Below are 27,289 nucleotides of genomic sequence, written 5' to 3'. Positions count from 1 at the left end.
ATCAAAACAGCGTTTGTTTTGATTCTTCCATCAATATTTCCAATAAAACACAAGTGAGATTGGCTCAGAGGGAGAGGCACTCAGAGCGTATGAAACATAGGGAAACTCCAGTACAAGCAAGCACTGGCTCAGTCCCACGATAACCAGTCCAAGCCCAGCCATTTGGCCCACACACTGCTGAGGGACTTATCAGTATTTCCAGAGTAAAATGTATAAAGCTTCAGGAATTAATCTTGTCACAGTCCTGATAATCAATCAACTACAGTACAAAGGGAAAATATTGATATTTAGCGAGCCAGAAATAAAGCTACAAAGTAATCTTGTGTGTGTTTGTGTGGATGAAGAATTAGTAGAATAATGATGAAACATTTGAATCCATATTCTTCCTGAGGGCAGCTCAGCTGTTGACTCTGACATTGTTAAATACATGAGATCATTGAAGATTTACAACCAGGCTCAAAGAGAGCCTCTGTGTGAAGTGACTGTTAACATTTGTTGTTGCAAAGTTGATGAAACGACCACAAAGAGACATGAAATAATCACAAAGAGACGTAAAGAGACGTAAAATGACCACAAAGACACATAAAGAGACGTAAAATGACCACAAAGAGACATAAAGAGACTTAAAATGACCACAAAGAGACAGAAAGAGACGTAAAATGACCACAAAGAGACGTAAAGAGACGTAAAATGACCACAAAGAGACATAAAGTAACCACAAAGAGACATACAATAACCACATAGAGACGTAAAGAGACGTAAAATGACCACAAAAAGACGTAAAATAACCACAAAGAGACATAAAGTAACCACAAAGAGACATACAATAACCACAAAGAGACGTAAAGAGACGTAAAATGACCACAAAGAGACATAAAGAGACGTAAAATGACCACAAAAAGACATAAAGTAACCACAAAGAGACATACAATAACCACAAAGAGACGTAAAGAGACGTAAAATTACCACAAAGAGACGTAAAATAACCACAAAGAGACATAAAGTAACCACAAAGAGACGTAAAGAGACGTAAAATAACCACAAAGACACATAAAGAGATGTAAAATGACCACAAAGAGACGTAAAGAGACGTAAAATAACCACAAAGAGACGTAAAGAGACGTAAAATGACCACAAAGAGACGTAAAGAGACGTAAAATAACCACAAAGAGACATAAAGAGACGTAAAATGACCACAAAGAGACGTAAAATAACCACAAAGAGATGTAAAGAGACGTAAAATGACCACAAAGAGACGTAAAGAGACGTAAAATAACCACAAAGAGATGTAAAGAGACGTAAAATGACCACAAAGAGACGTAAAGAGACGTAAAATGACCACAAAGAGACAGTAAAGAGACGTAAAATAACCACAAAGAGACGTAAAGAGACGTAAAATAACCACAAAGAGACGTAAAATAACCACAAAGAGACGTAAAGAGACGTAAAATAACCACAAAGACACATAAAGAGACGTAAAATGACCACAAAGAGACGTAAAGAGACGTAAAATTACCACAAAGAGACGTAAAGAGACGTAAAATAACCACAAAGAGACTTAAAGAGACGTAAAATAACCACAAAGAGACGTAAAATAACCACAAAGAGACGTAAAATGACCACAAAGAGACGTAAAGAGACGTTAAATTACCACAAAGAGACGTAAAGAGACGTAAAATAACCACAAAGAGACTTAAAGAGACGTAAAATAACCACAAAGAGACGTAAAATAACCACAAAGAGACGTAAAGAGACGTAAAATTACCACAAAGAGACGTAAAGAGACGTAAAATGACTACAAAGAGACGTAAAGAGACGTAAAATGACCACAAAGAGACATAAAGTAACCACAAAGAGACATACAATAACCACAAAGAGACGTAAAGAGACGTAAAATGACCACAAAGAGACGTAAGAGACGTAAAATGACCACAAAGAGACGTAAAATAACCACAAAGAGAAAAATAACCACAAAGAGACGTACAATAACCACAAAGAGACGTAAAATAACCACAAAGAGATGTAAAATAACCACAAAGAGACGTAAAATGACCACAAAGAGACGTACAATAACCACAAAGAGACGTAAAATAACCATAAATAGACGTAAAATAACCACAAAGAGACGTAAAATGACCACAAAGAGACATTAAAATAATCACAAAGAGACGTAAAATGACCACAAAGAGACGTAAAATAACCACAAAGACGTACAATAACCACAAAGAGACGTAAAATAACCATAAATAGACGTAAAATAACCACAAAGAGACGTAAAATGACCACAAAGAGACATTAAAATAATCACAAAGAGACGTAAAATGACCACAAAGAGACGTAAAATAACCACAAAGACGTAAAATGACCACAAAGAGAAGTAAAATTACCACAAAGAGAGGTAAAACAACCACAACCACAATCTATCACAGGGAAATGTTTAGAGCAGCAAACATGCTAACAATAAATCTGCGTCTCAATAAATAAATATATAAATAGTCTAATCTGTATGTTATGGAGAGATGGTGACAACACGCTCACATACTTACATAATTAATTCGATAATATACTTTCAGTCAAATCCCTCCAATTAAAACATATCAGACATAATCAGTCTGCAGAGAATGTAACCAATTCACCCACACTTACTGTACCAAATCCATCAAAACGTTCAGAGTCAGCCAATAAACATGTCAGATTATGCAGTAAACAACGCCACATCATTCAATAAACATTTCACCGTTGCATTTTTCCTGTCTTGAACAAATCGCCAGAGGATGTAATCCTGCTGGCCTGAACAGCAGAAACACCCTCAAACTGGAAACTCAATCTTGGCTCAGCAGAGCGGCGATCTTGGATCATCAGCAGTGATGGATGATCCAGCGGGAAAGGGAGTATGTTAATGGGGTTGTCAGCTTGACACGCTCACTTTGAACTGCTGTGCAACATGATATTTGTATGTCTGTTTGGTGTTCGAGAAATAAATATTAAAACGTGCATGGTGCACATGCAAACAACAACAACACATCCTGATTTACTGTCTGACGTTATCCTACCACAGAGTTCCACTATTGGCAGCTCTCTCACACTCCGCTGCCTCTCTCCTCTCTTGGTTCAGAGGACGAGGAGGACTGCGTTAAAGTAAACACTGACATCATGTCAAGACTTTTCCACTCACTCTGATGTGTGAACTAATGAACTATAAATATCTGAAGCAACGCCTCAAAGAAACAAGACTACAAGCCTTGTTTTGTTTTCAAAATGTGCAATGGAAAATAACTTTTCCCGCCATATGTTGAAATGAATGTGGTCGTTTTTTGGTGACACAAAATAATGAAGTCATGTCAGTTTGTCTCGACAAGCCTGTAAATCCCCCCAGACTAAATAAGGGTATAAACTCTTAATATTGCTGCAGTATATCGCGCTACACCCATCACACACTTTCACATCTATGGAATCAATTAAAGGGACTTTAGATGACACCCTTCCTGAGTGATGTTACGCAGCTCTGGAGTATAGTATTTCAGCCTCTCGGGTTTCTGTCCTGGAAGAGGAGATGTGGGAGAGGAGACTTGGCTTCCAGCTCCGTGGAGACAGACACGGATGTTTTATGGCCCCTTGGTAAAACGGTCACCTTCATTTAAGGCAATGAAGTGTGAAAGTCTCTCTGAGCTGCGTGCCAGCCGGAGCACAGAGGGTTTGAAATCATTTAGCTGGTGTGCGAACGACAGCTGAACTGACCTATATTAGGCTTTAATGGGAATGTCCCGAGCCTGCAGACCGGGCTTACTGAGTCCTCTGAATAGATGTCATCCAGCAGGAGCCTCTTTGATCCCGTCCTTCTCTGGGATTATCCATCTCACAGGTTCACAAGAGGCCTCACCTTGCAGCCCAGTGGGAAAGAGTCGTCCCTGGGATCATACTCCGACATTTTCCCCCCACCTTGGCAGCTTCCATGCTGGTCCCTGCGCTCTCACACTATAAATCTCCCCCGTCAAATTCAACAGAGCAACAGCTGTTTTCCCCTCCCCTGTGGCTCCGCTCCATCCCATCCCTTTCCTCCTTCACTATATCTTTGCAGCCCTATATGTGTCAGCGGCCATCTTTCCATCAACCTGATCCTTGTTTAACTTCCTTAACTGCTTTGAATTTATCTCTCTTGTCCTTTTATCCCCTCTCTTTCCTTCTCGTTACTGTAATCTGTACATGACGAGTGGCCATTTTTTTTGGCTCAGCTGCAGTTTCCAGGCCATATATTCTCCTGAAGGGTAGTGGTTTTGTATTGGATTAAAAATGTTTCAGAGTATTAACACATGTAAATGGCCTTGGAAAGTACAGATTATCTAAATCACCTGTGTGTTATGCTATAATATCTATGACATAAGAACGCATGCACACATCATTGCATAACGTGTTTGTTATACTTTAAAGCCAGGGCCTTGATCCAAGAAGAACAGAGTTGCAGACGTCTAACTCTCATCCCAAAGCAAAAACACACACTTTCCTTTCATCTGGCTCCCAAAGCTGCACACTGAGATTTGTCTGCGAGCCAAGTTCAGACCGCAAGTTACACACTGGAAGAAGCCTTTTCTCCACCGTGCTTACCTCTTTATATCGACTCCAGTCTGCACTTTTACTATCATCAAAAGTCTTCAAAGGGGTGCCCGAGTTTAACATGCAAAACAGAGCATGGCTGCGACGCATAAAGTAGATGGAAAGCCAGAGTTCTGTGTGTGTGTGTGTGTGTGTGTGTGTGTGTGTGTGTGTGTGTGTGTGTGTGTGTGTGTGTGTGTGTGTGTGTGTGTGTGTGTGTGTGTGTTGACTGATACAGCAGTGAGATAATGAGACAATATGGAAATGGTTTGTGGAAAGATTTTCTGTTTTCCAAGAATGTCGTGAGAATCATAATTAGATATAGGCTCAATCTGATATAACTTATTAAAGTGAGTCTGTCTTTCCTTTATGGCATGTTGGAGAAGAAAACACTGGATGTAAAAATCAGTACTGTATATAATGCAAAGATGCTGTGATGGTTTGCATGTTGCTGTTGTGATACGTCCACTGCGCTGTCTGTGTTTAATAAAGGCTCTCTGCAGGGGGTTTGATTAACAATCCATTAATAAGAGCTGCGATGTGTTTAAAACAAAAGAAACAATAAAACTACTTTTGACTGAGGCAATAAATTAAATAATGACCCCACTTACAAACAGTTCGGAGCGCCTGCTTGGTGGGCACAGTTCCAGGAAAGCCATCCCACCAGGTTGTCTACAAGTCTAACCTCTGACCCCCAACCTGGAAACTCTTTCATTACAAGCTGTGAGCAGCAGCTGACCTACTTCCCTGCGTCTGCTCGGCTCATTCCAGGGAAATATGGATAAAACACAGGGATCAAAAAAACTGTGCTTTCTAATCGATGCAGTTTGAAAGCCTGTCAAGTGGCTCAAGAGCAGATAGCTGATTTCACTTTTAGGTTTTAGGTTTCGAATATGAATTATTTCAATGTACCCTATACTACTGAATCTATTCATTGCAGGAACTAAATAGGTTCAAACTCAAAATATATGAACAACTTAATACACTTAGCAACTTGACTTACAAATAAATACAACTTGGCAAAATAACAAATATGGTACATTGCTTTTTAAACAAAACCTTGAAACAGAATTTAAAATAAACTCAGAAACTGAAACTTCTCTCTATTCAAGCTAAATGTGGTTATCACATGTGCATAGTGATGGTGGAGGAAAGATGTTTTGTCTTGTTGCCTTCACTTATCTGCATCAACCCCCTTTGTTCATCTTGTGTGTGTGTGTGTGTGTGTGTGTGTGTGTGTGTGTGTGTGTGTGTGTGTGTGTGTGTGTGTGTGTGTGTGTGTGTGTGTGTGTGCGTGCGTGCATGCATGTGTGCGTGCGTGCATGCATGTGTGTGATCAGAGGCTTCCAACTTTCTTTATGATGTTGCAAACGATATGTGTCCAACTGTATCCATCACTGAGGTACTTTGCAGTAACTTGTTGTCTAAATATGGTTACAAAACACTTTCTCTTGTCATGTATCTTTGAAACAAATATCCATCTTACTAACTATGACAAATACTCTCTCCAAGCCTATCCCAGCATGCATTTGGCAGAAGACAGAGAAAGACCATAGAAAAGCCATGAGTGCAGCACTGGACTAATAGAGAAAGACAATCACGCTGATGTTCACGTTCACCTGCAAGGATTTTACATCACTTCACATGCATTCAATAGTGTTTCCTGATGTGGATTTCCCACTGGAATACATTAACACTTGAATGAAGGCATCACCCACCTCTGCTTCTGCGGGGAGTTGAGGGGCCAGAGAGCACTATTCCAGCGATGAAGACCAGGAGGAGAACGACCAGAAAGCTGTGTGAGTGTTGCTGCATCCCCATCCTCATCTCTGCTGTGGTTGTCTCTGAGTCTCAGGTGTAACAAGCTGCCTGTTATCTGAATGAGCTCAGTTCAGCGTGAGACACAGAAATAAGAGGCAATTACTGAGCGTCACCTCGCTGATTGAATCTAACAGGTTGAGCTCATGTGTGCTGCAGCTGCAGGAGTCAGGCTGGGTGTTTCTGGAGAGGCTGGACTACTTCTCTGAGCTGGTGGCTCTCAGGACTAGTGCAGCTTTCTGGACTGGACTTCTGGCTGCTCCTGCACCATCTATACCTCGCTATAATGGAGGGAGGGAACAGACAGAGTCGGACACACCCACTCCCTTACCCTTCCCCCATCTCTGCTTTTCTTTCACTCTCCATCTCACACTCTTTTTCTCTGGAAAAGGAGTGAAAGTTTTCTCCAAGCTTCCCGCCCTCCTCTGTCTTTTTTTTCTGTTCTCTTTTTTCGTCTTTTTGAGCAATCCTACTTTCTATCTGCAAGGCCCTTTGACACTTTTTATTGTTCTCATTCTCTCTATGAATTTCCCTTTCTCTCTCTCTCTCTTCTTTTTCTAAGCTTGTCTTACACTGAGACCTGCTTTGATATTCTGCAAAAGACGTTTACATGGAAGAAATCTGGTTAAACCTGATTCTGATCGTATTCAGGTTTCTAATAGTCTGTGCAAAACTTAAATATGTATTCAAATTCTCACTTTCTACAATATATAACAATATATAACTACAGTACGGTTAGGAAACTAAAAGATCAGAGTTGCAGCTAATAAAGCGCATTATAAAGAACAATAAATGAGCATTAATAAACTGTAGTGTTCTGCTACACTCTTGACGGACACAATACTTCCTGTAAGTGTTCATGAAGTGCAGATTTGTCCAGCGACAATATAGTTTGTGCTTCACGTTCACGTTCGTTTGCCTCGTTGGCATGCGCACCTTTACTTTTATTTAAAAAGACTGTACATCTTGCACACGTACACAGCATGCGAGACACTATTCACACAAAGGATAAGGCAATTCATTGCAGACAATATGTCATGTGTTACAGATAAAGATGTGTAAAGTGATGTAATAAAGTGTTATCCAGGTTTATGAAACCATGATCCAATGTTTACACAGACAAAGTATCCCTGGGATACTCAAAAGAAAACAAATGAAACCTGGGGTTGTGGTGCGCCTGTAAACACATGCACCGTGTTACTGTGTGCATGTAAAGAGGTTTCATTTGTTATCTGTGTGCTTACTTGCATTTTACTGCTTTACCTCTTTTCTCTCATTTTACAGACAAACACACACACAGACACAGCCATGTAAACAAGATCTATTCAAGCCTGATCCTGGACTCAAACCTACAACCAAGTCACAACCCTAAAATAAGCCGTTAAAGTTTGGAGGACCAACGTTTTGGTCCACAGAACAGGCAAGTCCCTGCAGCATGCAGGCTTCCAGATTTTGGTCCCCACAAAGCCATATAAAAAAAACGAATCCACGCTTCAGTCAAGAGAACTTGAAGAGTAATTGAAACAGTCATATAAGATGTGTGTATCCAAAAAGTTATGAGTGTACGGAGTGTGGCTGCCATTATATTCCATGGAAACAATGTCTCTCATTATCCTATCTATAAATATCTTCCCTGTCAATGACAAAAGACACATTAACATCACATGCACAGCAGACCAGTTCACAAAAACATGGCATATGCAGCCATGTGTCACACATTCAGGCATGACTCTCTGGTGCATCACAAACACTTTGTTTGAGTAGCATCATGGGCTTTCTTTGGAGTCGAACTAATGGTATATTATCGTTTACAGCCAATGAGTTCAGTTTGTGTGTGTGTGTGTGTGTGTGTGTGTGTTTCCTAGAGAAGTTTTATTCCTGGTCAGCCAAAGCTCTCAGCCAGAACTGGGCCTCAAGGACGAGAAGTGTGTGCGTTAGCGCAAAGCGCTACACATGTCTGCTTGCACGTGCATGTGTGTGTGAATACTCCCAACATCTCCGCCCTCCAATGCAGTTGATTATATCCCACGTGTCCTCACACGAGACAGGAAATGGTGTTGCGCGCCAGAGGAGGTGTGTCCCACGAGGAAGTCCCTGAACAGATTGTTGCAGTGGAACCCCGGCCTTCATCACGCCAGAAGCCATTAAACACAGATGAATCATAAAGTGCTCTCTGTGAAAACGATTTTTAAAAGAAGGCATTGGGGTGTAACCAGTTTGACCAAAGCTGCAGATTTGTTTGTTCATGAAGTCGTGGTAATTCTCTGATGAGGGGAAACATGGTAGATAAAGACGACCATATTAATGACTAACTAACTAAGGCCATTTACTCAAGAACTGTACCTAAGTACAGTCATTTGTTAGGTACTTTTGAGTATTTCCATTTTTGGCCACTTTTGTACTTAGAAGCCACTAACTTTCATAGGAGGAAATTGTACTTTTTACGTTTTCAGATTTAGATTTTACACATAAATAAAATACATGCATACAATGCATTGTTAAAAAATAAACATTTTTGGTTTGTGACCCCCCCCTCCCTCCAGATGTCTCCACCAAAGAGAAACTTCCACTGTAAACTTCTCAGATGGTTTCATTTAAGTAACTGTTTGATTTCCAAAGTGGTAAAATTATCCCAAAGAAACAAACTGAAATACAGACTTTTGCAGCAGAACTTTGTTTTTCTTCTTTCCTCTCCCATTAATCATCTCACGACCCTTCTTGTTTATCTTGTGACCCTTTTGAAGCTACATTAGTAACCTAAATTAAACCACCAAACTTTAAATAAAGTAGCTAAACAACCACCTGGATCATCTACAGCAGCTAAATCCTGCATGTTTATGAACTCATGCATCAGTATTAACAATCTAATCATGTGATAATATCTCACAGGTGCAGTTCTTTCTGCAGAATAAGTACATTTTGCAGATCCTTTTTCTGTACTTATGATGGCATATTTCTTCATTGTTGCATTAGTACTTATACTTAAATGAATGTTGTATACACCTGAGTACTTCTTATCCATGCAGTAAAGCCAAGACCTTTTTAATTTGAGCTCTTTTCACTTTCTGTCCTTCATGCAAGAAATAAATCCAAAGCTTTCAGGCATTCGCTAAAGGTCTTTCTCTTTCACTTTGTCTTTAATCAGTGGGTCATCCACCTTTTTCTTGCTCTGGTTTCCTTCACTCCCCTCGTGCAACCCTCTTCCGGCTCTTCTTTCTTTCCTCCGGGTCTGTTAACGATGCGTTGGACAGAGAATGGGTCAGACACGCTGTCCTCACTCAATGTACACACTCACACATCCGTTTATGTGTATATCAGTTTCTAATTCACAAGATCATAGCCACTACGCTCCTTGAAGATGGATCACCTGTCCTCAGGTGGAAAAGCACTCACTAAAATCTGAAACTGACATGTTAAAATTTTAAGATCATGACTTTTGCATCCTCCTGGATTTCTTCTGCAGGCGATTGGAAAATGGTTGCCGCTGCGTGCCAAGAGCAGAAGGTCTTTCACAGCTCAGTCAAGTGTGTGCAAGTCTCTTCACCAGGACTGGTTGTGATTTTGAGTATGGAAAAAGACAATAATTTAGATATTTTTTCCACTCACTTTTTCCAATCGGCCGATGCCATGAATGAAGTGGCTTATTAAGTTACAGACTCCCATACCAGGTCGGAGCAGTTTGAGAATGAAAATGTTGCAGACACATATTCATACTTCTTATGCTGTACTTCATTCCCAACCACAGATATCATGCTCCTCTGTCATCGCTACATCCCCACGTTTCTACATTATAACCTGTATACTGATACATTAACTGAAAGAATACCTCTGACTTCTGACCCTGGTCCATTTAAGTAAATTTATTATGTGCCTGTCAGGATGTGTGGCAGTGCAGCAAGTCTGGTTTTCCTGCCAGATAAACGAGCACTGCATTCTGTAGCAAAGTGGAAAATATGATGGAAATATTCTTCCAAATATTCACAGTTTCTCAGAGGTCACGGGCTCATTCAGTTTCACTTGTGTATCCATTATGTGCACACACACTTTCTTTTGCACGTGTAAAAAAAATAGCAGATCACTCTGTCATGTTGCTGATAATAATATTAAGTCATAAAGTTCAAAATGGCAGCGGTACCTGGATCCACCCTGAGGATGACTTCATTGCTGATTACTGTAACAGTCGCTTGTTGCTAAACAACTACACGATGCTAAAACGTTGCACACTCCCACACAGAGCAGGTGAACAACATATGTGTGTTTTTCTGTATCTGAGGAAGATTTTTGAAAAGTCTAAAACCTACATAACAGACAATTCTTTACACCACAGGCCAGGATCAGCCATTCCTTTGAGAAAATGAGACCCACAACCACAATATGATGACGTTTGACAGACAGGCCAGTGTTATTGCCAACTGCCATGTGGCAATCAGCAAATCTTTCTTTCTGGAAAGCCCACAGCAGCATTGTGGATGATGAAGCAGAAGGATTTAGGGGGACTAGAGGACAGAGAAAAGAGACAAATATAATTCATACACTCTAAATTTGTCTCAGAGAGCAGAAGCGAGCAAACCAAAAAGCTCAATGTGGTTCTCATTTTGTGTGCCTTTCTTTGTATATTTGTGTGTGCACGCTCACTGTGACTGTGCAAGCGTGCATACTTTATGTATGCGAGTGTGCTTGACGGGATGGATCCTCCATCTGAAAGATAAATAACCACATTACATGGGAGGATCAGGCGTGAAGCTTAGAGCTGACAGCAGATAGGATACTAGACAAATCCACAAGCATTAAGTAAGAATCTGGCTCTGATTCACTGATACAAAACCACACAGATGTCTGCGTCATCACTTTTAACATGCTTTCTGCTCTGCTAATGCGCCGTTATTTTACTACTAATACTTTTAACATTCTGCAATACAAATGTGCCTCTGTTGTACACATGCTCTCCTTACCCTAACAAACTAAGAGATATTTCAACATGTTGGTAAACATGCGTTGCTGTCAGTTAGTTGAGAAGATGATACCACTCGTCATGTCATGCTAATGTTGCTCCGTGTCTGCTGAAGGCAAGGCGAGTTTATTTATACAGCACTTTTCAGCAACAACATAAAAACATCAAAAGCATGAACACAAAGTGCAGGAAATAAACCCACAAAAGGACATTCAAATACAATTAAAAACAGTCATCAAAGAGCTGAAAGAAGAGGGAGGGAGCGACGGCATGCGAGCAAGTTCGACATAAAAGTTGTCAGTGTTACGTTCGTAGCTTTTATCCACTGCCCCAAAGTGGCAAACTATGGCCTGGAGACAGTTAGCTTAGCTTAGCATAAAGATTGGAAGCACCTCTAAAGATTTTTGGAATTTGTTTCTATGTGCAAAGTGAAAACGTGCAACGCACCCAGAAAGATGATTTCATCAAATTCATTATTTAACAAGAGCCGAAGATCAGGCTACTCAGGCTAAAGGGTGGCTGTGTCTCAGGGAGAAGAGCGTGTCTGATCGAACGTTCGGGGGTTCGATCCCCGGCTTCTCCTGTCCGCATGTCGAAGTGGTCTTCGGCAAGATAGTGAACCCCCAAACTGAGTGTGTGTTAATGAACTTGAGGTTCAGTGAGGTGTGTTATTAACTGCTCAACCATCATATATTACAATACGTAAAGTATTCTCCACGATTCCATCGAGCATCCAAATGCAAAACACAGACCGGTCAAACAGGAAAAAGGGGGCATCCTTGACAATAGTTAAAACGGTTATACTTTATGTAACACATTTATTACTAAAATAACATAGCAGATGCACATCATGCTAAAGTCATTTTTTAAGCCCTGACACACTGAAAACCGTTCACTTCTGCTTGATTTCAAGTAAAAAATCCTGCATCATATTCAGCTCTTGAGGTTAAGACACATTTCTGAAATAATGTTTTATGGTGGAACGTTGGCGGGCTATGAGAGGGCAGCCTTGTACTGCAGGCTACACGAGAGCTGAAGAATGGGTCAGTGTGCACACAGCAGAGCAAACGCAGGAGGTGTTCAGAAGCCAACAGATAAATTGTTTAGATGTGTTTGTACACAGCGCTTCATTCCTTACCTGCACTTCATCGTTTGTGTTATTGTGAAAGTTGACACTGCACTTTTGTACACTGTCAACTTTTGTCCAGGAATAAAAACGAACGCTGCGAGATGACGTCGGTGCAGCAGCTCCAGCATCTGTTGTCTCTGGATTAAGCAGTGATGGCAAACTGTTAATGTTTTTTAATGTTTTTTTCCGATGGCAGTGACATATCGCCCCATGCTAAGGCCCGTCACTTGTGGACGAGATGTTTAATTGTTAGAAAGAGGTTCAGCGACAGACAGAAAGAAAAGAAGGCCCTCTGATTGAAGTGAGTTTGTTTTCCTGGCTTGGTGATATGATTGTACTAAAGCCTTCTTTGGTCTCGGCTCCGTCTTTGTTCCTCCGGGTGATTTAGACAAATAAACCACGGGATCAAACTAAGACAGGCTCTGGAAGGCAGGAGAGAGGAGAGATGTGGACGTATTTAGCCCAGCTCAGCTCAGCAGATGAAAGCAAACAGGATGCCAGTGCACTGGACTGTGGAAAATAATCACCCAATCCACACCACATCGTTTCACACTTACTGAACAGAATACACAGTTAACAGTAAATGATGTAGCAGCCTGAAAATCTGCTCTTTCTAGAGAAATGAATTGCTCCTTCTTTCCATTTGTCCAACCCTTCATTTATCTGTTAAACCATCTGGACTGTGAGGTAGAGAAGAAGAAAAAAAAGGGCTTTTCCAATGAAAAACATTACCTGGATTGGAACCAGAGTGAATCAACATGTGACAAATGAAGTAAGAGGCTCTATATGGATACACAGCAGTCCTTGTTCGACCTCGCAGGAGATACATATAACTCTCAACAGGTGTCTCCGTAGGGTTTCATCGATTCGTGTTGTTGGAGCGCCGCTTACAGCATCGTGAGCTGGCATGATAGTCATAAAAGTATAGATTGAGGGAAAGAAAGAAGAAAAGTGTTAGAGATCCTGTGCCCAGTAAGAAACAGAAGTAAACACAGGAGCTCATTTTCTTTTAGGCGGCTTTAAAATACAAAGGAAAAGCTCAATCAGATCGGAAAATTCCTCCATCTTTGCACAAAACATTCAGGATGCTCCTCTCCTAATGAGGTTCTTCAGAATATCTAAACACCACAATCACTAATGCACTGCTGCACATGCAACCGTCAAACCACCAATAGGCAGTAGTGGAAGAAGTACTCAGATCTTCTACTTACATCAGTGCAGAAATACTCTATTACAAGTAAAGGCCCTGCATGCAAAATGCTTCTAAAGTAAAGATTTATTTGTTGATTATATTTTGTATTAAATAGTTAGAATTTGCAAAGTAACAACAGTTATTTGTCTCTGAATTGTACCGGAGTATACTCAAGTAAAATAAAAGCAATTAAGTACTTGAGTGAATGTACTTAGTTACATTCCACCTTTGCCCTCTGACATTCAGCACTCACTGGAGGCAGACTGAAGTCTGGACGTGATAAGCTCGCTCATCACGGACACAACAGAGTGCTTTAAGTTAAAACACTCATGAGCAGCATGTGAAGTGAATCTAGAGGACGGCTGATGATGATCCCCTGAAGCAAAATCGTAGCTTGAAGCAGCATTCCTGTGGCAGAGGGATATCCTCAAACCGACAGCGAGACTCATGAGCCAGTGGTCTGCGGTTGTTTATTATGTTTTCAATCTCCCCTAATGACGAAAACACTCCATTCTCATCCACATGGACTCACATGGAGAGTGGATTTTCTGCTCTGCAGGGGAGCATTACAAATGATACAAGCTGGGAAGAACTGGCTTCCTCACAAAGGCACGGAGACTACGACTGGATGCATTTGGAAAATATTCAGCATGTAATGATAGAACTTTCTGCACCACCCTGCAGCGTCGAGAGCGGCAACAAATCATTTCATAGAATGCAAATGGCTGTGGGGGATTACAGACAGTGACGGCAGACGTTCAGGGTTTTGATATGCTTTGCTAACTCCCAAGTGACTTTAACCATCCTGCAAAGAACTCAAAAGGGGAAAAACTAAATATCAGAGCCATAAAAAACTCATGTAGTATAAACTCAAAGCTGATGGCAATGATACTTAAGTTATTAATAATTATTTGGTCCATAAAAACAAATGACATGTCGGTGGTTCTGCATGTTTTAGCCCATTAACTGCTGTTTTACTTTCCATTTTCCAAGGCACACCACAAGTTTTTTTAATTGATTTTCCTCATTTTCCAGGCAGTCATTGGTTTCAGTTTGCTATAAAAATCAACTTGCAGAGACTTTCAATTTGCTTAAGATGTAATCTATCACAACGAACCTTTTTGCTACCTCCACAGTAATTCACAGTCCGAGTTATGTTATGATGTTAAATCAGTTGTTTGCAGTAACTTAAATAAACATGTTTCATCCAAGTTTTGAGACTTAGCTGCTGCTTATACATAACTCAACACTATTCACATTATTCAAGTCACAACATAGACATACTTTAAAGCTTCAGCAGGGGGTCCGCAGAGGTACTGCAGGGGGGTCACAAAACGTTTTTATTTTTATTTTTCTTCTTTGCTTTGCGCACTCACATTCCCTCCTTCGCTGTGTTTCGCGAAGGGAGGGACTTCGCTCCCGACACACACACACACTTACAGTCAGAGACAGAGCGGAGGAAAGGAGAGGGGTGAACCACAAATTTAAATTCCTTCATTATTGTGGCTACATGATTAAAAACAAGACCAAGGCATATCAACCATGCATTGGTCTGCCACAGGGTAAATGAATCACACTCAGAGACAAGTGAATGTTTGTCTTGTGTGTTTTCCAATAATGCCAACACCAACACCAATGACTTCATCCATTGTCATTTCAAAGTGAGCACAAATCCAAACCATTAGAGATTCCTGGAACCTGGATCCTACCTTCATCTAAACGTGCACAACCTGTTCCAGCAAAGAGCAGAAAAGTGAATGCATACACACCTTGAGCGGCTGCCACAGTTAATGGAAGTAGAAAAGTCTCCAGTGCACTGCAGATAACCGGTCTTTATGTGCAGCATGTGGGAGATATTCTCCATGGCAGCAGTCCGGGCCAGCTCTGTAATGACCATGCTAAAGCCTGATTGTGTTTAATTTGATACAAATGAGAACATTATCCAGCAATTTACCAGGAGCCATTATTACATAACAGCTCACTTCATTAACAGATGGGGTCTTATGACTGGCATGTTGCATCAAACACAAGTGTCCTCTCTTTCTCTCAGGGGATTGGATACTCTCGCCGTGGAGAGGAGATGTGCTGCTGGTGTAATAAACTATGATTCCCCGAAATACTGCTGAAAGATTCCTGACAGAAACAGGCCAACATCTAATTGGGCCTGGAGAAGAGCGAAGTTCTAACTCTCAACTCTTTTTTTATTATCCATCCCTGTGTTTCTCATTAAAATAGTTTCCAGCCACTGAAAAGAGGATTTGAAACAGACAGCCTCAGGTAGTACCTGCAGAAATATTTGCCAGACAGTCAGGCTGAACTCTGGACCCTGGTTCTGGTGTTGGACTCTTTCCAAAAGAAACCTTCAACCGTTCAGTTGTAAGTATGAGTCTTTACCATTTATTTGTTCCTCTTTTGAATCCAAAACTCACAAATCCCTCTGCAAGGAATTCTGTGATTCAAAAAATGTGTGTTAATTGTTGTCAAAATGAGAAAGATGACATTATGAATCACGTACATCTACTGTATCATGTTTACTGGAGAAATTAGATTCTGCCAAGTGTTAGTTACGTCAAGGTGGTTACCTCCAGTACCTTCAAGTAACATCAGATACATGGAAAATAAGCTTAAATCAGCTTCTTGCATTGCATCACATAGCAGTTCATTAACAAGTGAAAGCAGATTTATAAAAACAACTGTATTAGTGTTGATATTGGATTTTATCAAAATGTATAAAATATATGAAAAACATTACAAAATGTAAATTAAGTTATGTATTATATTAGTTGCGAGTAGAAGTATTAGTTTTAGGTTTACGTTCATGAGTCACATACCACATCAAAAAATATTTTAGTTTACATTCGTTGTCTACAGTATAGCCTGTGATACGGCGTTAACTCAAACTTAGCAGGGGACAATGGCTGAAATTTGGTGACTCCAAATAACTCAGTCTTAATATTTCTGCACAGATTACATCAAACAGTCTGATCTAAGATTCTTAAACTAGTCTGAGACTAAGACTAAGATCTCAAACTACATTTACAGCATGCAACTGATCTCTAATCAAAGCTACACGACCCATTCAAAGCTTCATGAACCTTCATGAAGGCTTTGGGAGAAAGATGAAGGACCTCAAACTTAATATGTAGCTTAAGAGGATACTCTGAGATAGTTTTATGTATTTTTCAAACTGAAGAGCTGCATGTTTCATAGCAAAACCATGAAGCTAAAATCATCGACATGAAAGTGTATTTCTGAGCTGCATTTTATTGCTTTGATTCCAGTCCTTGACATACTTCTGGACAGTGATTACTGAGGCCGCAGAAGGAGAGAAGAGAAAAGACATCCAGGTCTAATTGTGAGCAGGTGACCAGCAGGCGAACAGTCAACGATTTGGAAAAATTGCCCCGACTTCCAAATGCCATAGTCACCCCGCCGACTGGCCCGTCTCTCTTACAGGCCTTTTTAATTTTCCATAACATTCCTTAATCCACCTGGCCGACTCTGCACACACCATACCAGACACATGCAAACATAAACACACAGATGCACATTCTTTCACATTTTGTAGATGGATGTGTCTGGGCTGCTTTCACTGGTGCATGATGCACGCAAACCACAACATGTGTCAACAAACAAAAAGAGAAAGATCCACAACAATCAGAGAGTGAAGGACACACAGAGGTCTATGTTACACACACAATCACACACGCATACACATAGATGTATTGTGTTACACTATGCATGGTACAACATGCAAGACCGGGTTGTTTCGACAGGTTGGTGTGCAAACCACAATCTCTTGATTACACACACTGGTTAAAGCCTTAGAGGACTTGTTTGGGTAACGGACCATCTGGTTTCCATATGTCTGTCAGAAGCAACTCTTACTATTGGCTGGAAACCAAAAAATATCAGCATTGCTAAGCTCAGCAGTTGGCCGAGGGGCTCGTCGCTTCCTGAAGAGAACAGAGAGCCCTCTGATCTATTAAAAACCCAACACAAAGATGGATGCTTCGTGAAAGTGCTGTTGCTGCCAAAAGTGTATTTAAATGAGTGTAGCCGGGCTCGAAAAAGAAAGTCATGTTTTGCACCACACGGCTAACTCCAAGTGCACATGATGTTACCGCGCACCATCCCCCATCAAATACATAGCTAATTACAAAGATGATTAATTGCATGTATTTAGTTTATGATTAAGTCTTTTTGCACAAAGTTAGATGAGAAGATTGATACAACTCTCATATGTGTATGTTAGATATGAAGCTATGAACAGCCAGCTACCAGTTAGCATAGCTTAGCATAAAAAATGGAAACAGAGGGAAATGTTGTTTCTTAGGTAGGTATTGAAATCCTCCATCCAGCATCTGTACAGCTCATTAAAACACTATATGTATGTATATATATATACATACATATAGTATATTCCATGTTGTGTTCTGGAGTCTACGCTGGGACTTGGAAAACCAGGAAGTCACATAATTCTCAGTAAAGCCACAATATGTAATTTCCTCACTTGAAAACAAATGAAACCGTTTCAAGAATGTGATTGTTTTGACGGTTGAGAAATGATCACAGGTGCTGTGTTACAACTTTTATTTCATTCCTGATTCCCATGAATCTCTGAAAAAACACACACAGATTATTCATAATCAATTAATAGTCAGAGGTTAAAGATTAGTTCAGGCTTTGTATAAAATGAGGCTTCCCTCTGATCTCGAGGACAGGCCGGATCTGTCCTCAAAGTTCTCAGGTCGGAGATGTCGTGTCATCCAGCCAGTTGGACTTGAACACAACCAGGAATGCGCCTGGCTACAATATCCTTTAAGATTGTTAAAGCCAGTGGAGAAAATAAAGTAGATGGAGAGGTTAACACAAGCATAGGACGTAGAACAAGAGGGGAATCGGTTCAGACGGGGTTAAAAGGAAAAAGCTAAGTGGATCAAGAGATTCTCTTAAAGGAGTATCGTAATCGTAGATGATTTAAAACATCCTCTCCTGTTGAGGCCCAGATTTTATATTTCTGCTTTAGATTGGTCGGTAAACCACGATTTCCTCCTCACAGCACCACGAATATCGAAAACATTATCGCTGTCGACCACAGATATGATGAGAAAGACCTCAGCAGAAGGGCCAAGCAAAACAATCCAAGAGACTGGAACACAGCAACAGAAACAGTTGTAAGAAATACTTTGTCATCCTGTTGGAGAGATTATTGGTATTGATTAGATGGAAGTCCAAATGTTTCTTCCCTTTTTCAGTATTTAAAGGAATTGTTTGACAGCTTGCGAAATACGCATATCAAATGTATTGTCTAGAGTTCTGTAAGGAGGTTGATGTCTCATGTCTGTATTGTAAATATGAAGCTACAGCCAGCAGCCAGGTAACTTAGCTCAGCATAAAGAGTCCAAACAATGGGAAACAGCTAGCCTGGCTCTGTCCCACACGAGTGAAATTAACATTCGCCTCCCATTCACTTCTTTTTATGCGAGCGAAGGGGAGAAAAACCTTTGCTTTGGGTGCAAATTTGCATCTTTGCTTTGCATAGAGTTCAACTTTGGTGAACTTTCAGGCGAATATCGAGAATACTTTGCTGTTGAACAAGTAATGAAATGATGTTTGACAAAGCTCACTGTTATGATTGAGTTAACTTGGGTGTGTGTGTGTCAGTTTTAAACACTTTAAAACAATCTGTTCATGATCATGAACAACCTAAGACATGCCACAACATTTTACTCCAGAACATTTCAGGGTGGTGTTCGCCAACAAAGATGAAAAAAGCAACAAACATTTGGTCAGTGAGCTAGCATCGCTGCAGTAACCTGTGCTTGTCGGTTTTTATGAGATCTTTGACAGTGTTTTACAGACGGCCCCATGGGTTTTATAAATGTTCTGAGGCCCAGGAAAGCAGCTTGTCCCAAGAGGAAGAGAGAGGAGCAAGATGTGACGTACAACTGAACAGTCTGCTCCCCGTCTATGACGCAACGCAGTCTTTAAGCCTGTCACATGTATTAGTCTAGTCCTTGTCTTTTTCCTCCCATAAGTAAAAGGTTCATCTACAGCATATATGTTTGACAAATACAATAAATCTCATGCCGGTTGGTTAAACTGCATAGTGAACATTGACCTGGCTTAATTTTTTGCCAAAGTAATATTGATGCACGGTAAATGTTTTGGAAAAAGTGCTTTGAGGACATTTTTAATGCAAAAAAAGCATTAAATTCACATTATCCTTTACCTGACATCTATGGTTATTGTTTGTCTTTACTACTCACCGCCAAGCATGAGTTTTCCAATCACTGATGCAAACTGCAGTATTGAGGCTTAAAAATTGGACTTCATTTTCACTGGGATGGAGTATGTTTCTAGTCTCCACAGGTTAATTATCATCCTGTAATTAAATGACTAGAAACTTTGTTTGTATGGCAGGAAATCTGCCTCAATCTTCTGGTATGCTTTAGAAAATGGTCAACAGTAATATTTGACTTTTGCTTAATGAAATAAAACAGATACGACCCACCAGAGACGGCTTGCAGAGTATTGACAAATGGATTATACTGCAGCAGAGGGCAATGATCTGTGGACTGGTCTGTATCTACTTTTTAAACTTATTTGACCTACTCCTGTTCCAACCACATGAAACAGACAGACAGATTTGGACAAAACAGACAGAAACCTCAAAAAGCAAACTCCCACCACTGTTTCTCAACAAACAATGTCCAAAGGGATTATTTCTCTTGGATTACACAACCTCATTTTTTCAAAAATGTTTAAAATGTCAGAAACCAATGGTGTCAACATTCAAAGAAAGTTGTGTAAAAACTAATTGTTGAGGCTCTGACCACCAAAGTATTACCTCAAAGGGGTTTGTGTTTGGTTCAACTTCTTGCTGATGATGAACAGTGTGATAGTTCTGCTACTGTCTGACGTTTACAGACTTACAGTAAATTAGACTCTCCAGCTGTTCTCTCCACATGAGCAGAAGGTCTCAGGGGGGCTTTTGGTCTTCTCTGGTTTCTACACCTGCAAACTGTCTCAGACTGTTTTCCTTTTCCACACAGTGTCTTTCTCTTCCAAATGAGGTCTTGGTACTCCTGCCAGCAGGTCAATCATCACACACACAAGACCCACATGTGGTTTAAAATATAACGCTTGGGGTGCCGAGTAACTGAGGCTGAGTCCTTACCGGCAGAGGCCCGGTTTCGAATTCGACCCACGGACATTTGCTGCATTTTGTCCCTTGTCTCTCCCAGTTTCCTGTCTATCTTTGGATGTACTGTGGAATAAACTGTAGCCAATGACAAAAAACGAATTTACTTTATTTGGGGGCAGAAGAGGGGACTTCTTGAAATAGAGAGCTGAAGTGAACCTCAGGGTTTTGTTCCAGAAGTGAGAAACCTCATTTAAAAGTCCATTGACATTTGTGATGTAAATAACATACAATAATATCCAGCCTTAGAACAGAGCCTTTAAAAGACAATCTGTCTATTCAGTGTTTCTGTTTTTTAGTGCCATTAAAGAACTCCATTTCCCATGACCCCTAGACCTCCGCGGGTCAAACAGCAACAGCAGAGGTTACAGCTAAAAGGTTGGTGAGCTTTCAATATGAAAATCAACACGATGATGCAAGTACTCATGGTTTTCATGGGAGCTGTAGTTTTTTGTCATCATCATCAATCATTTAACTTTCTTAAAATCACAAAGGTTTATGTCTCTATTATCAAGTGCTGTAGTGGCTGCATACTAGTCTCAGTATATGGAAAGTTATACGCCTATTTTTTGCCGATAGGACAATTAAAAGATTGCAGAAGTTAGTGGAACAGATGTGACGCATTGTGACGTTAATTTAGGCTCTTTAGAGTTTTGCACGCGCTGCCAAGGTCAACAGCCCAACATTTGGGTCGATGTGGAGATCAGCAGTTTGACTTTGATCATTTCAGACACGTTGATGTCAGTGAGAGTGCATTTGGGAATGATTGGGTATTCTTATCCCTCGCAGAAAGCTGACGAAAGAAAATAAGGGGATACTTTTACGAGTTTGATCTAAATTTGTCCTGAATCCTGTCTTGTCTTCCCTCATTAACAGTCCGCATGCAGCAGGCAGTTATGCAACCAAAACAACAAAGACCTCTGGATGATCTCACAAAACCAATACTATAAAATTATAATCGCATAAACAGAGAGCATTTATTTATCATAAGGGAGTAAGAAGTTTTTCCTAACATTTAACACTGTGGCCACTAAAAGCTGATGTGAATGACAGTTTGGAGCTCCGTGGATATGTGAGCAAATTCTTCCCGATCCAGGAGAGACAAACCTGTCCGTCGCTATAAACCGAGGTGTCGACGGGTCAGAAGAGGTTTCCCTGCTTCATTCATTCCCTGTGATGAACTGTTTGTTCCCACCCGCCCCTGCTGAGGTCTCTGCTGACAGAAGGTCTGGAACAAGACAGCTGAGATCATGTTTTTCACACTATTGATTTAGTAGTTCCAACACAGTTATAAATAATGTCATGGGGTGAACGCTCCATTACACCCATATAATAGAGACAGAGCAGAATTGGAAAAATGAAGAAAACCAATATTCATTTTTGCATTTTTGTACGTCAGTGGGGACAAATGCCTCATCGCATCAAAGGGTTTTTTTCACACGGACTGTCTCAGCCTATTATAGTGTAGGTTGAGTGTTTGTACAACACAACAACAATCACCAACACAGAGCGATAACCAGCGCCAAACATCCAACTGATACTTGCTGATAAATAGCCAACTGGTTAGTGCTGCTGCCAAAGAACCTGTTGTGAATCTACTCCTGATTAAAGAGGGATGACATTATGATGCGTTTTATACTTTAAGCTTCAGTCTGTTGTATAGAAGCTAATCTAAAAATGTGTCTCGCTGCATGGAAATGAATAACATCACTGAGCAATTTGATAAAGGAGTAACACATTCCTACAAGGGAATAAATATCAGAAACGTTGCTGCTAAAAATATAAATTACAATGAAAATTAAATTAAATTAAATGAAACATTTAGCTGAAAGAAATGGATAAAAGACACAAGAAACAAGGGGTAATGGAGGAATGGTACAATAGCTCAAAGTAAAGAAAATGTTAATAGTTATTAAAAGAAAGAAATAGTTTAAATAGATTGCTAATAACAAATAAATGGGTAAATATCTCAAAGGATAAACATTTAAATAGAAAAAACAGATAAATGGTTGAAGGTTTGCGACATTTGAAGTGGTAGTACTGATGTCCTTACTAAACCAACCTAAACATTGAAAAAATAATATATATATATATGAACTTTAAGTGTTAAACACCTTCCAATGTCAAATCAAACTAGAGACCATTTTGCGTTGGGATCACACCAGCCACAATGCCAAATCAGGCCAGGGGCCCACTTACCCACCTACTTCGTCACAAAAGAAAGAGAGAAAAATAAAGTTCCCCGTACAGTAGGTGTCTCCAGGACCATATTTTCCCATGATGACACACACACACACACACACACACACACACTCACAAGGTGAAAACCAGCGTCCCTGTCGTGGTTTATAATGAAGACTTTTGAAACATGGTGGTGTCAATGAAGGGGTTGGTCTACTTGAGTTTATTTGGAAGAGGCTGTCAGACAGAAAAGGTTGGGAGCCACTGTGATATAGTGTAACTGCACTAACCTGCCTTTTCTCACTCTGATAGTCAGGAAGCTATTTTCCTAAATGGGGGGAAAAAAAGAGTGAAAAGCTCTTTTCATTACAGTGCCATAGGACCTTTAAGTGTTTCCCCTGCAGAATACCTTGGAAAGCTCTGTATTGCAGCTAATGGCATCACAACCATCGCACAGACACACACACACTACTTCCCAACAGGATAACTGCTCATCCCAGAACATCTGTGTGGTATAAATCACCGTCAGAGAGGTTACCTCACAAACCACCAGGCCTCAGAGTGACAGAGAGAGGAACCCTTGGCAGCGACCGCCAAGCAAGAGAAAGGAATTTAACTATCATAAACTGCAATACATCATTTTTTTTAATTGTCAAAACATTGAAATTATGCTTCAAGTGGGATTTGGGGATTAGAAGTAAAAGTAGGCGGAAAAATGGCACAGTGCAAAGGCATGCTGAAATCAACACCCCATTGTGCTGAATGTGTCTCCAGAGGCCTGTATCACCGTGTGGAGGCTGATCTGTCTGCCTCAGATGCACAATAGGAAGTCTGAATACTCATATATGCTATATGATTTTTGGAACAGTATTAATACAACTTACAAGAATTACACTCTAAAAGTAGACTTTCACTGAAAATGCAGAATAAGAGTTTCCTTCCTTTGGATAATAATAATAATAATAATAATAATAATAATAATAATAATAATAATAATAATAATAATAATAATAATAATAATAATAATAATAATAATAATAATAATAATAAACAAAAAATACATTTTAAACTAGAAGGGCAGTCGGAGAGCGCAGACCTCAGGCAAGGCCATTTCCATAAGTTCAAAAATAATGCGCGTATCCGCCCTGTGATTCAGATTCTCTACAAAATGTTAAGAGTTTATAATTGATCCATTCTATGCGCTTCCATCAAGTTTCATGTAAATTGGGAAAAGTAATAATTTCTGTAACACTGCTGTCAAACAAACCAACAAACCGAAAACATAACCCCATATGACGACAAAAGGGATGACTAAACGTGATGTCTTCATGATTAATGACACAAGGATTTCCCCTACACCTGCCACACAAGTTGTTCTTTTAAAAGAATAAAACTTTTGCTTTTCACTCACTGCAAAAACCTGAATTTCTTTTTTATATTTGTGTGACATTATTAAACCTGCAGTAATTGATTTTTTTGGCCACTTGGGGGCAGCACAATAAACACAGCTTTGACATATTGCTGTTGTTAAAATGGTGAACCAGTTAGCGGACACTTACGTATCCAGCAGGTAAGATACGTTTGTAGACACTCTTTCTCTCTGTAGCCCACTGAGGAATACCTCTGGTGAAAAGTGTTTAATTAAGGGCAGATTTAGGCCTGTGGCAATGACTGTCTGGCCAGTGGGACTTGGAAAAAGCAATCGATGACTTGCACACTCGTATCAGCCAGTGAACTCCTGTTCACCCATTACATGCACTACACTGCTGGTGAGGCACGTGGGCCGAACACAGAGCAGCAATCCAGCCACGTGCATTTTCTGATTCAATTCTCCCTCGTCTTCCATCCCGCTCCATCGGACACACGCCCACATACAATAACATACTGGAGACATAAATGGGTCCACATCGGGCTTAGAAAGAAGATACTAGTCATAATAAGATATAAAAGGAAATGAAAGGAGGGACTTGTGCAAAAAGAAAGAAGTGAAATGTTATTACAAATAATAGAAAGAGATGAAAGTGAATATAAAATGATCATGTCAGTCCTTGGAAAGGCAAAGATGACCTGCCATGTGCCATAATTTGCTGCAGTAAAACATCTTATCCATTTAAGCTGTTTTGCCTCCAGAAAACAAAAACCTTCCCAAACAGCTGCTGAGAGCAATGAATAAAAGTCTTACAAGGTCATGTTCAGAGGTACCAGCGTGCCAGTATCAAACTTGTGTTCATGCTGCAGGTACACAGAGATATACTCCACAGAGTTTCACAGCCAGCTGGTGAGGGCCTTCCCTTCCCTTCCCTCTAACTCTGTCATTTATCTGCTCGTAAATCAGCGGTCTTTTATAAGACACTTAACAAGAGTCTGCACAGACACGAGGGATTGAGCTGCAGACTTATTGAGATATCAAATAACAGCTCTGCGGGTTTATCAGTATAATTACATGCTGTTGTTGAGGAAGAGGCAGGAGGACAGGAAGAGATGGAGTGGGGATGACTTAAAATGTCCGGACAAAAAGTGGGACTCCTTTGCAATCTCCAAACTACACAGTGTTTTAAACTTGAGACCTGAGCTCTCTCTCTCTCAATCACACTGTCATGTGAGTGCAGACAAACAGATGCATGGCCCTCTTGTGGGGGATCGGGATCAGACACATTCAAAACACCACAAACTCTTCACTTCCTGTAAACTGTGAATGGATTCCACAACAAAAGCGTGTCTGAGTTTGTAATCTGTAACTTGTAATGTGCAGCTGGAGGACATGATATTTATAAACAGTCCACACCCACAAAAACCCATACATTGCTAAAGAAGCTGCTGTTGTGAATACTGATATACAGATTCATTCATTCATTTGGTCATTCCTTTTGGGGAAGTTGGGGAAATAATCTTTTGTTGCAGCATTGATCTATTTTTATTAAAATCACAGCGATTGCTATTTTGTATAGAGTGAGATAGAGACCTTGGTTTCTGGGAGAAAAGTACATTTTATGGAGGCACAAGTGGGGCTTGTTGCAATAGTGGCATTGACAACCCCCTGGCCCTCACCCAGAACCACCACAGGGTCAAAAGAAAGGGTAATTTTGGGATTATTATCATTATTATTGTTACATTATTTATTTATTTTATATTATTTTATTATTATTATTATTATTATTATTATTATTGTTGTTATTATTATTACATAATTTTTTATATTATTTTATTATTATTATTATTATTGTTATTATTATTACATTATTTTATTTTTTTATATTCTTCTATTGTTATTATTATTGTTATTATTGTTGTTGTTGTTGTTGTTGTTGTTGTTATTGCTGCAATGAGATGGGACTCCAAACACTAAGAGAGTGAACACAAGGGTTTTTCCAGAGGCTGGTTCCACACAAATAAATGCCATAAATTACACACTCAATAACTTGGCATCATAATAAGCAGAAGTCTGAAGCTGCTTTTCTCACAAACATCAGCCAGCACTGGGACTTTTCATGTGTTTGTGTCACTCCTCCAGCACGAAAACATTACATGTCAGTCTGTTAGCATGCCGTAATGATTTCCTCCTCCACCCGGTGTTTTCCATTTTTCACCCGCTGACTTCATGCAGGTAGAAGATCCAAACTGAGCCGCTTAAAGCAAGCAAACCCTCCCGCTCCGTAACCATGCTGGTTAAGATTCTTTCTGAAATTTAATTAAATTAAATGACGGGCCAACAACACACCCGCTGATCTCACCAAACCACACCAAATATAATCCAAACCTCTGGCACTAAAGCATAACAAAAGAAACAGCAGCTGGATCCGATATAGTGCAGCACAATGACACAAAGGTCAAAGGTCACACTGTCCTTAATTTATGCACAGCCACACCCTGACATATGTGAATAAGTGTGTGACGCAGGCTGATTAGTAGTTTACACTCTTTTAGAAGCTGTTATGGCCACAGACGAGCCTATAATCCATACCTGAGGCTAATCTGCTAATTTGGGATTATCCAGGAGCAGCTAAACACCTGGTCTAACAGCATAGTGGGAAAAGCAAATATATCAGTCACTCGAAGAGAAAGAGCTCTTCCCGCTCTATGTGTTCTTAACAACGAGACAAGAACAATGGTGGAGGTGTTCACATATTACTAAAGTAAAAGTATCAATACATTTTTAAAGGAACAGTACCCCTTTAATATTACAGTTAGGAGATGGCTATTTTAGCTTAGCATAAAGATGTT

At 40.1% G+C, this 27,289-nt stretch overlaps 1 protein-coding gene across 3 annotated transcripts in view; it reads right to left on the bottom strand.

Annotated features, from left to right (window-relative positions):
- The window catches only part of abi3bpa (ABI family, member 3 (NESH) binding protein a), a 28,380-nt gene extending 21,756 nt beyond the window's left edge, over nucleotides 1-6,624 (bottom strand). For all 3 annotated transcript variants that reach the window (XM_029459025.1, XM_029459026.1, XM_029459027.1), the window contains exon 1: nucleotides 6,309-6,624. In XM_029459025.1, the coding sequence (XP_029314885.1) occupies nucleotides 6,309-6,417 (109 nt within the window). In that variant the 5' untranslated portion in view covers nucleotides 6,418-6,624. The remainder of the gene's footprint in view (nucleotides 1-6,308) is intronic.
- Nucleotides 6,625-27,289: the final 20,665 nt, after the last annotated feature.

The sequence above is a fragment of the Cottoperca gobio genome, chromosome 21 (assembly GCF_900634415.1).
Source record: "Cottoperca gobio chromosome 21, fCotGob3.1, whole genome shotgun sequence".
NCBI classification, from domain to species: domain Eukaryota; kingdom Metazoa; phylum Chordata; class Actinopteri; order Perciformes; family Bovichtidae; genus Cottoperca; species Cottoperca gobio.
Note: the sequence above shows the minus strand (reverse complement) of the source record. Positions and strands in the feature narration are given on the sequence as shown.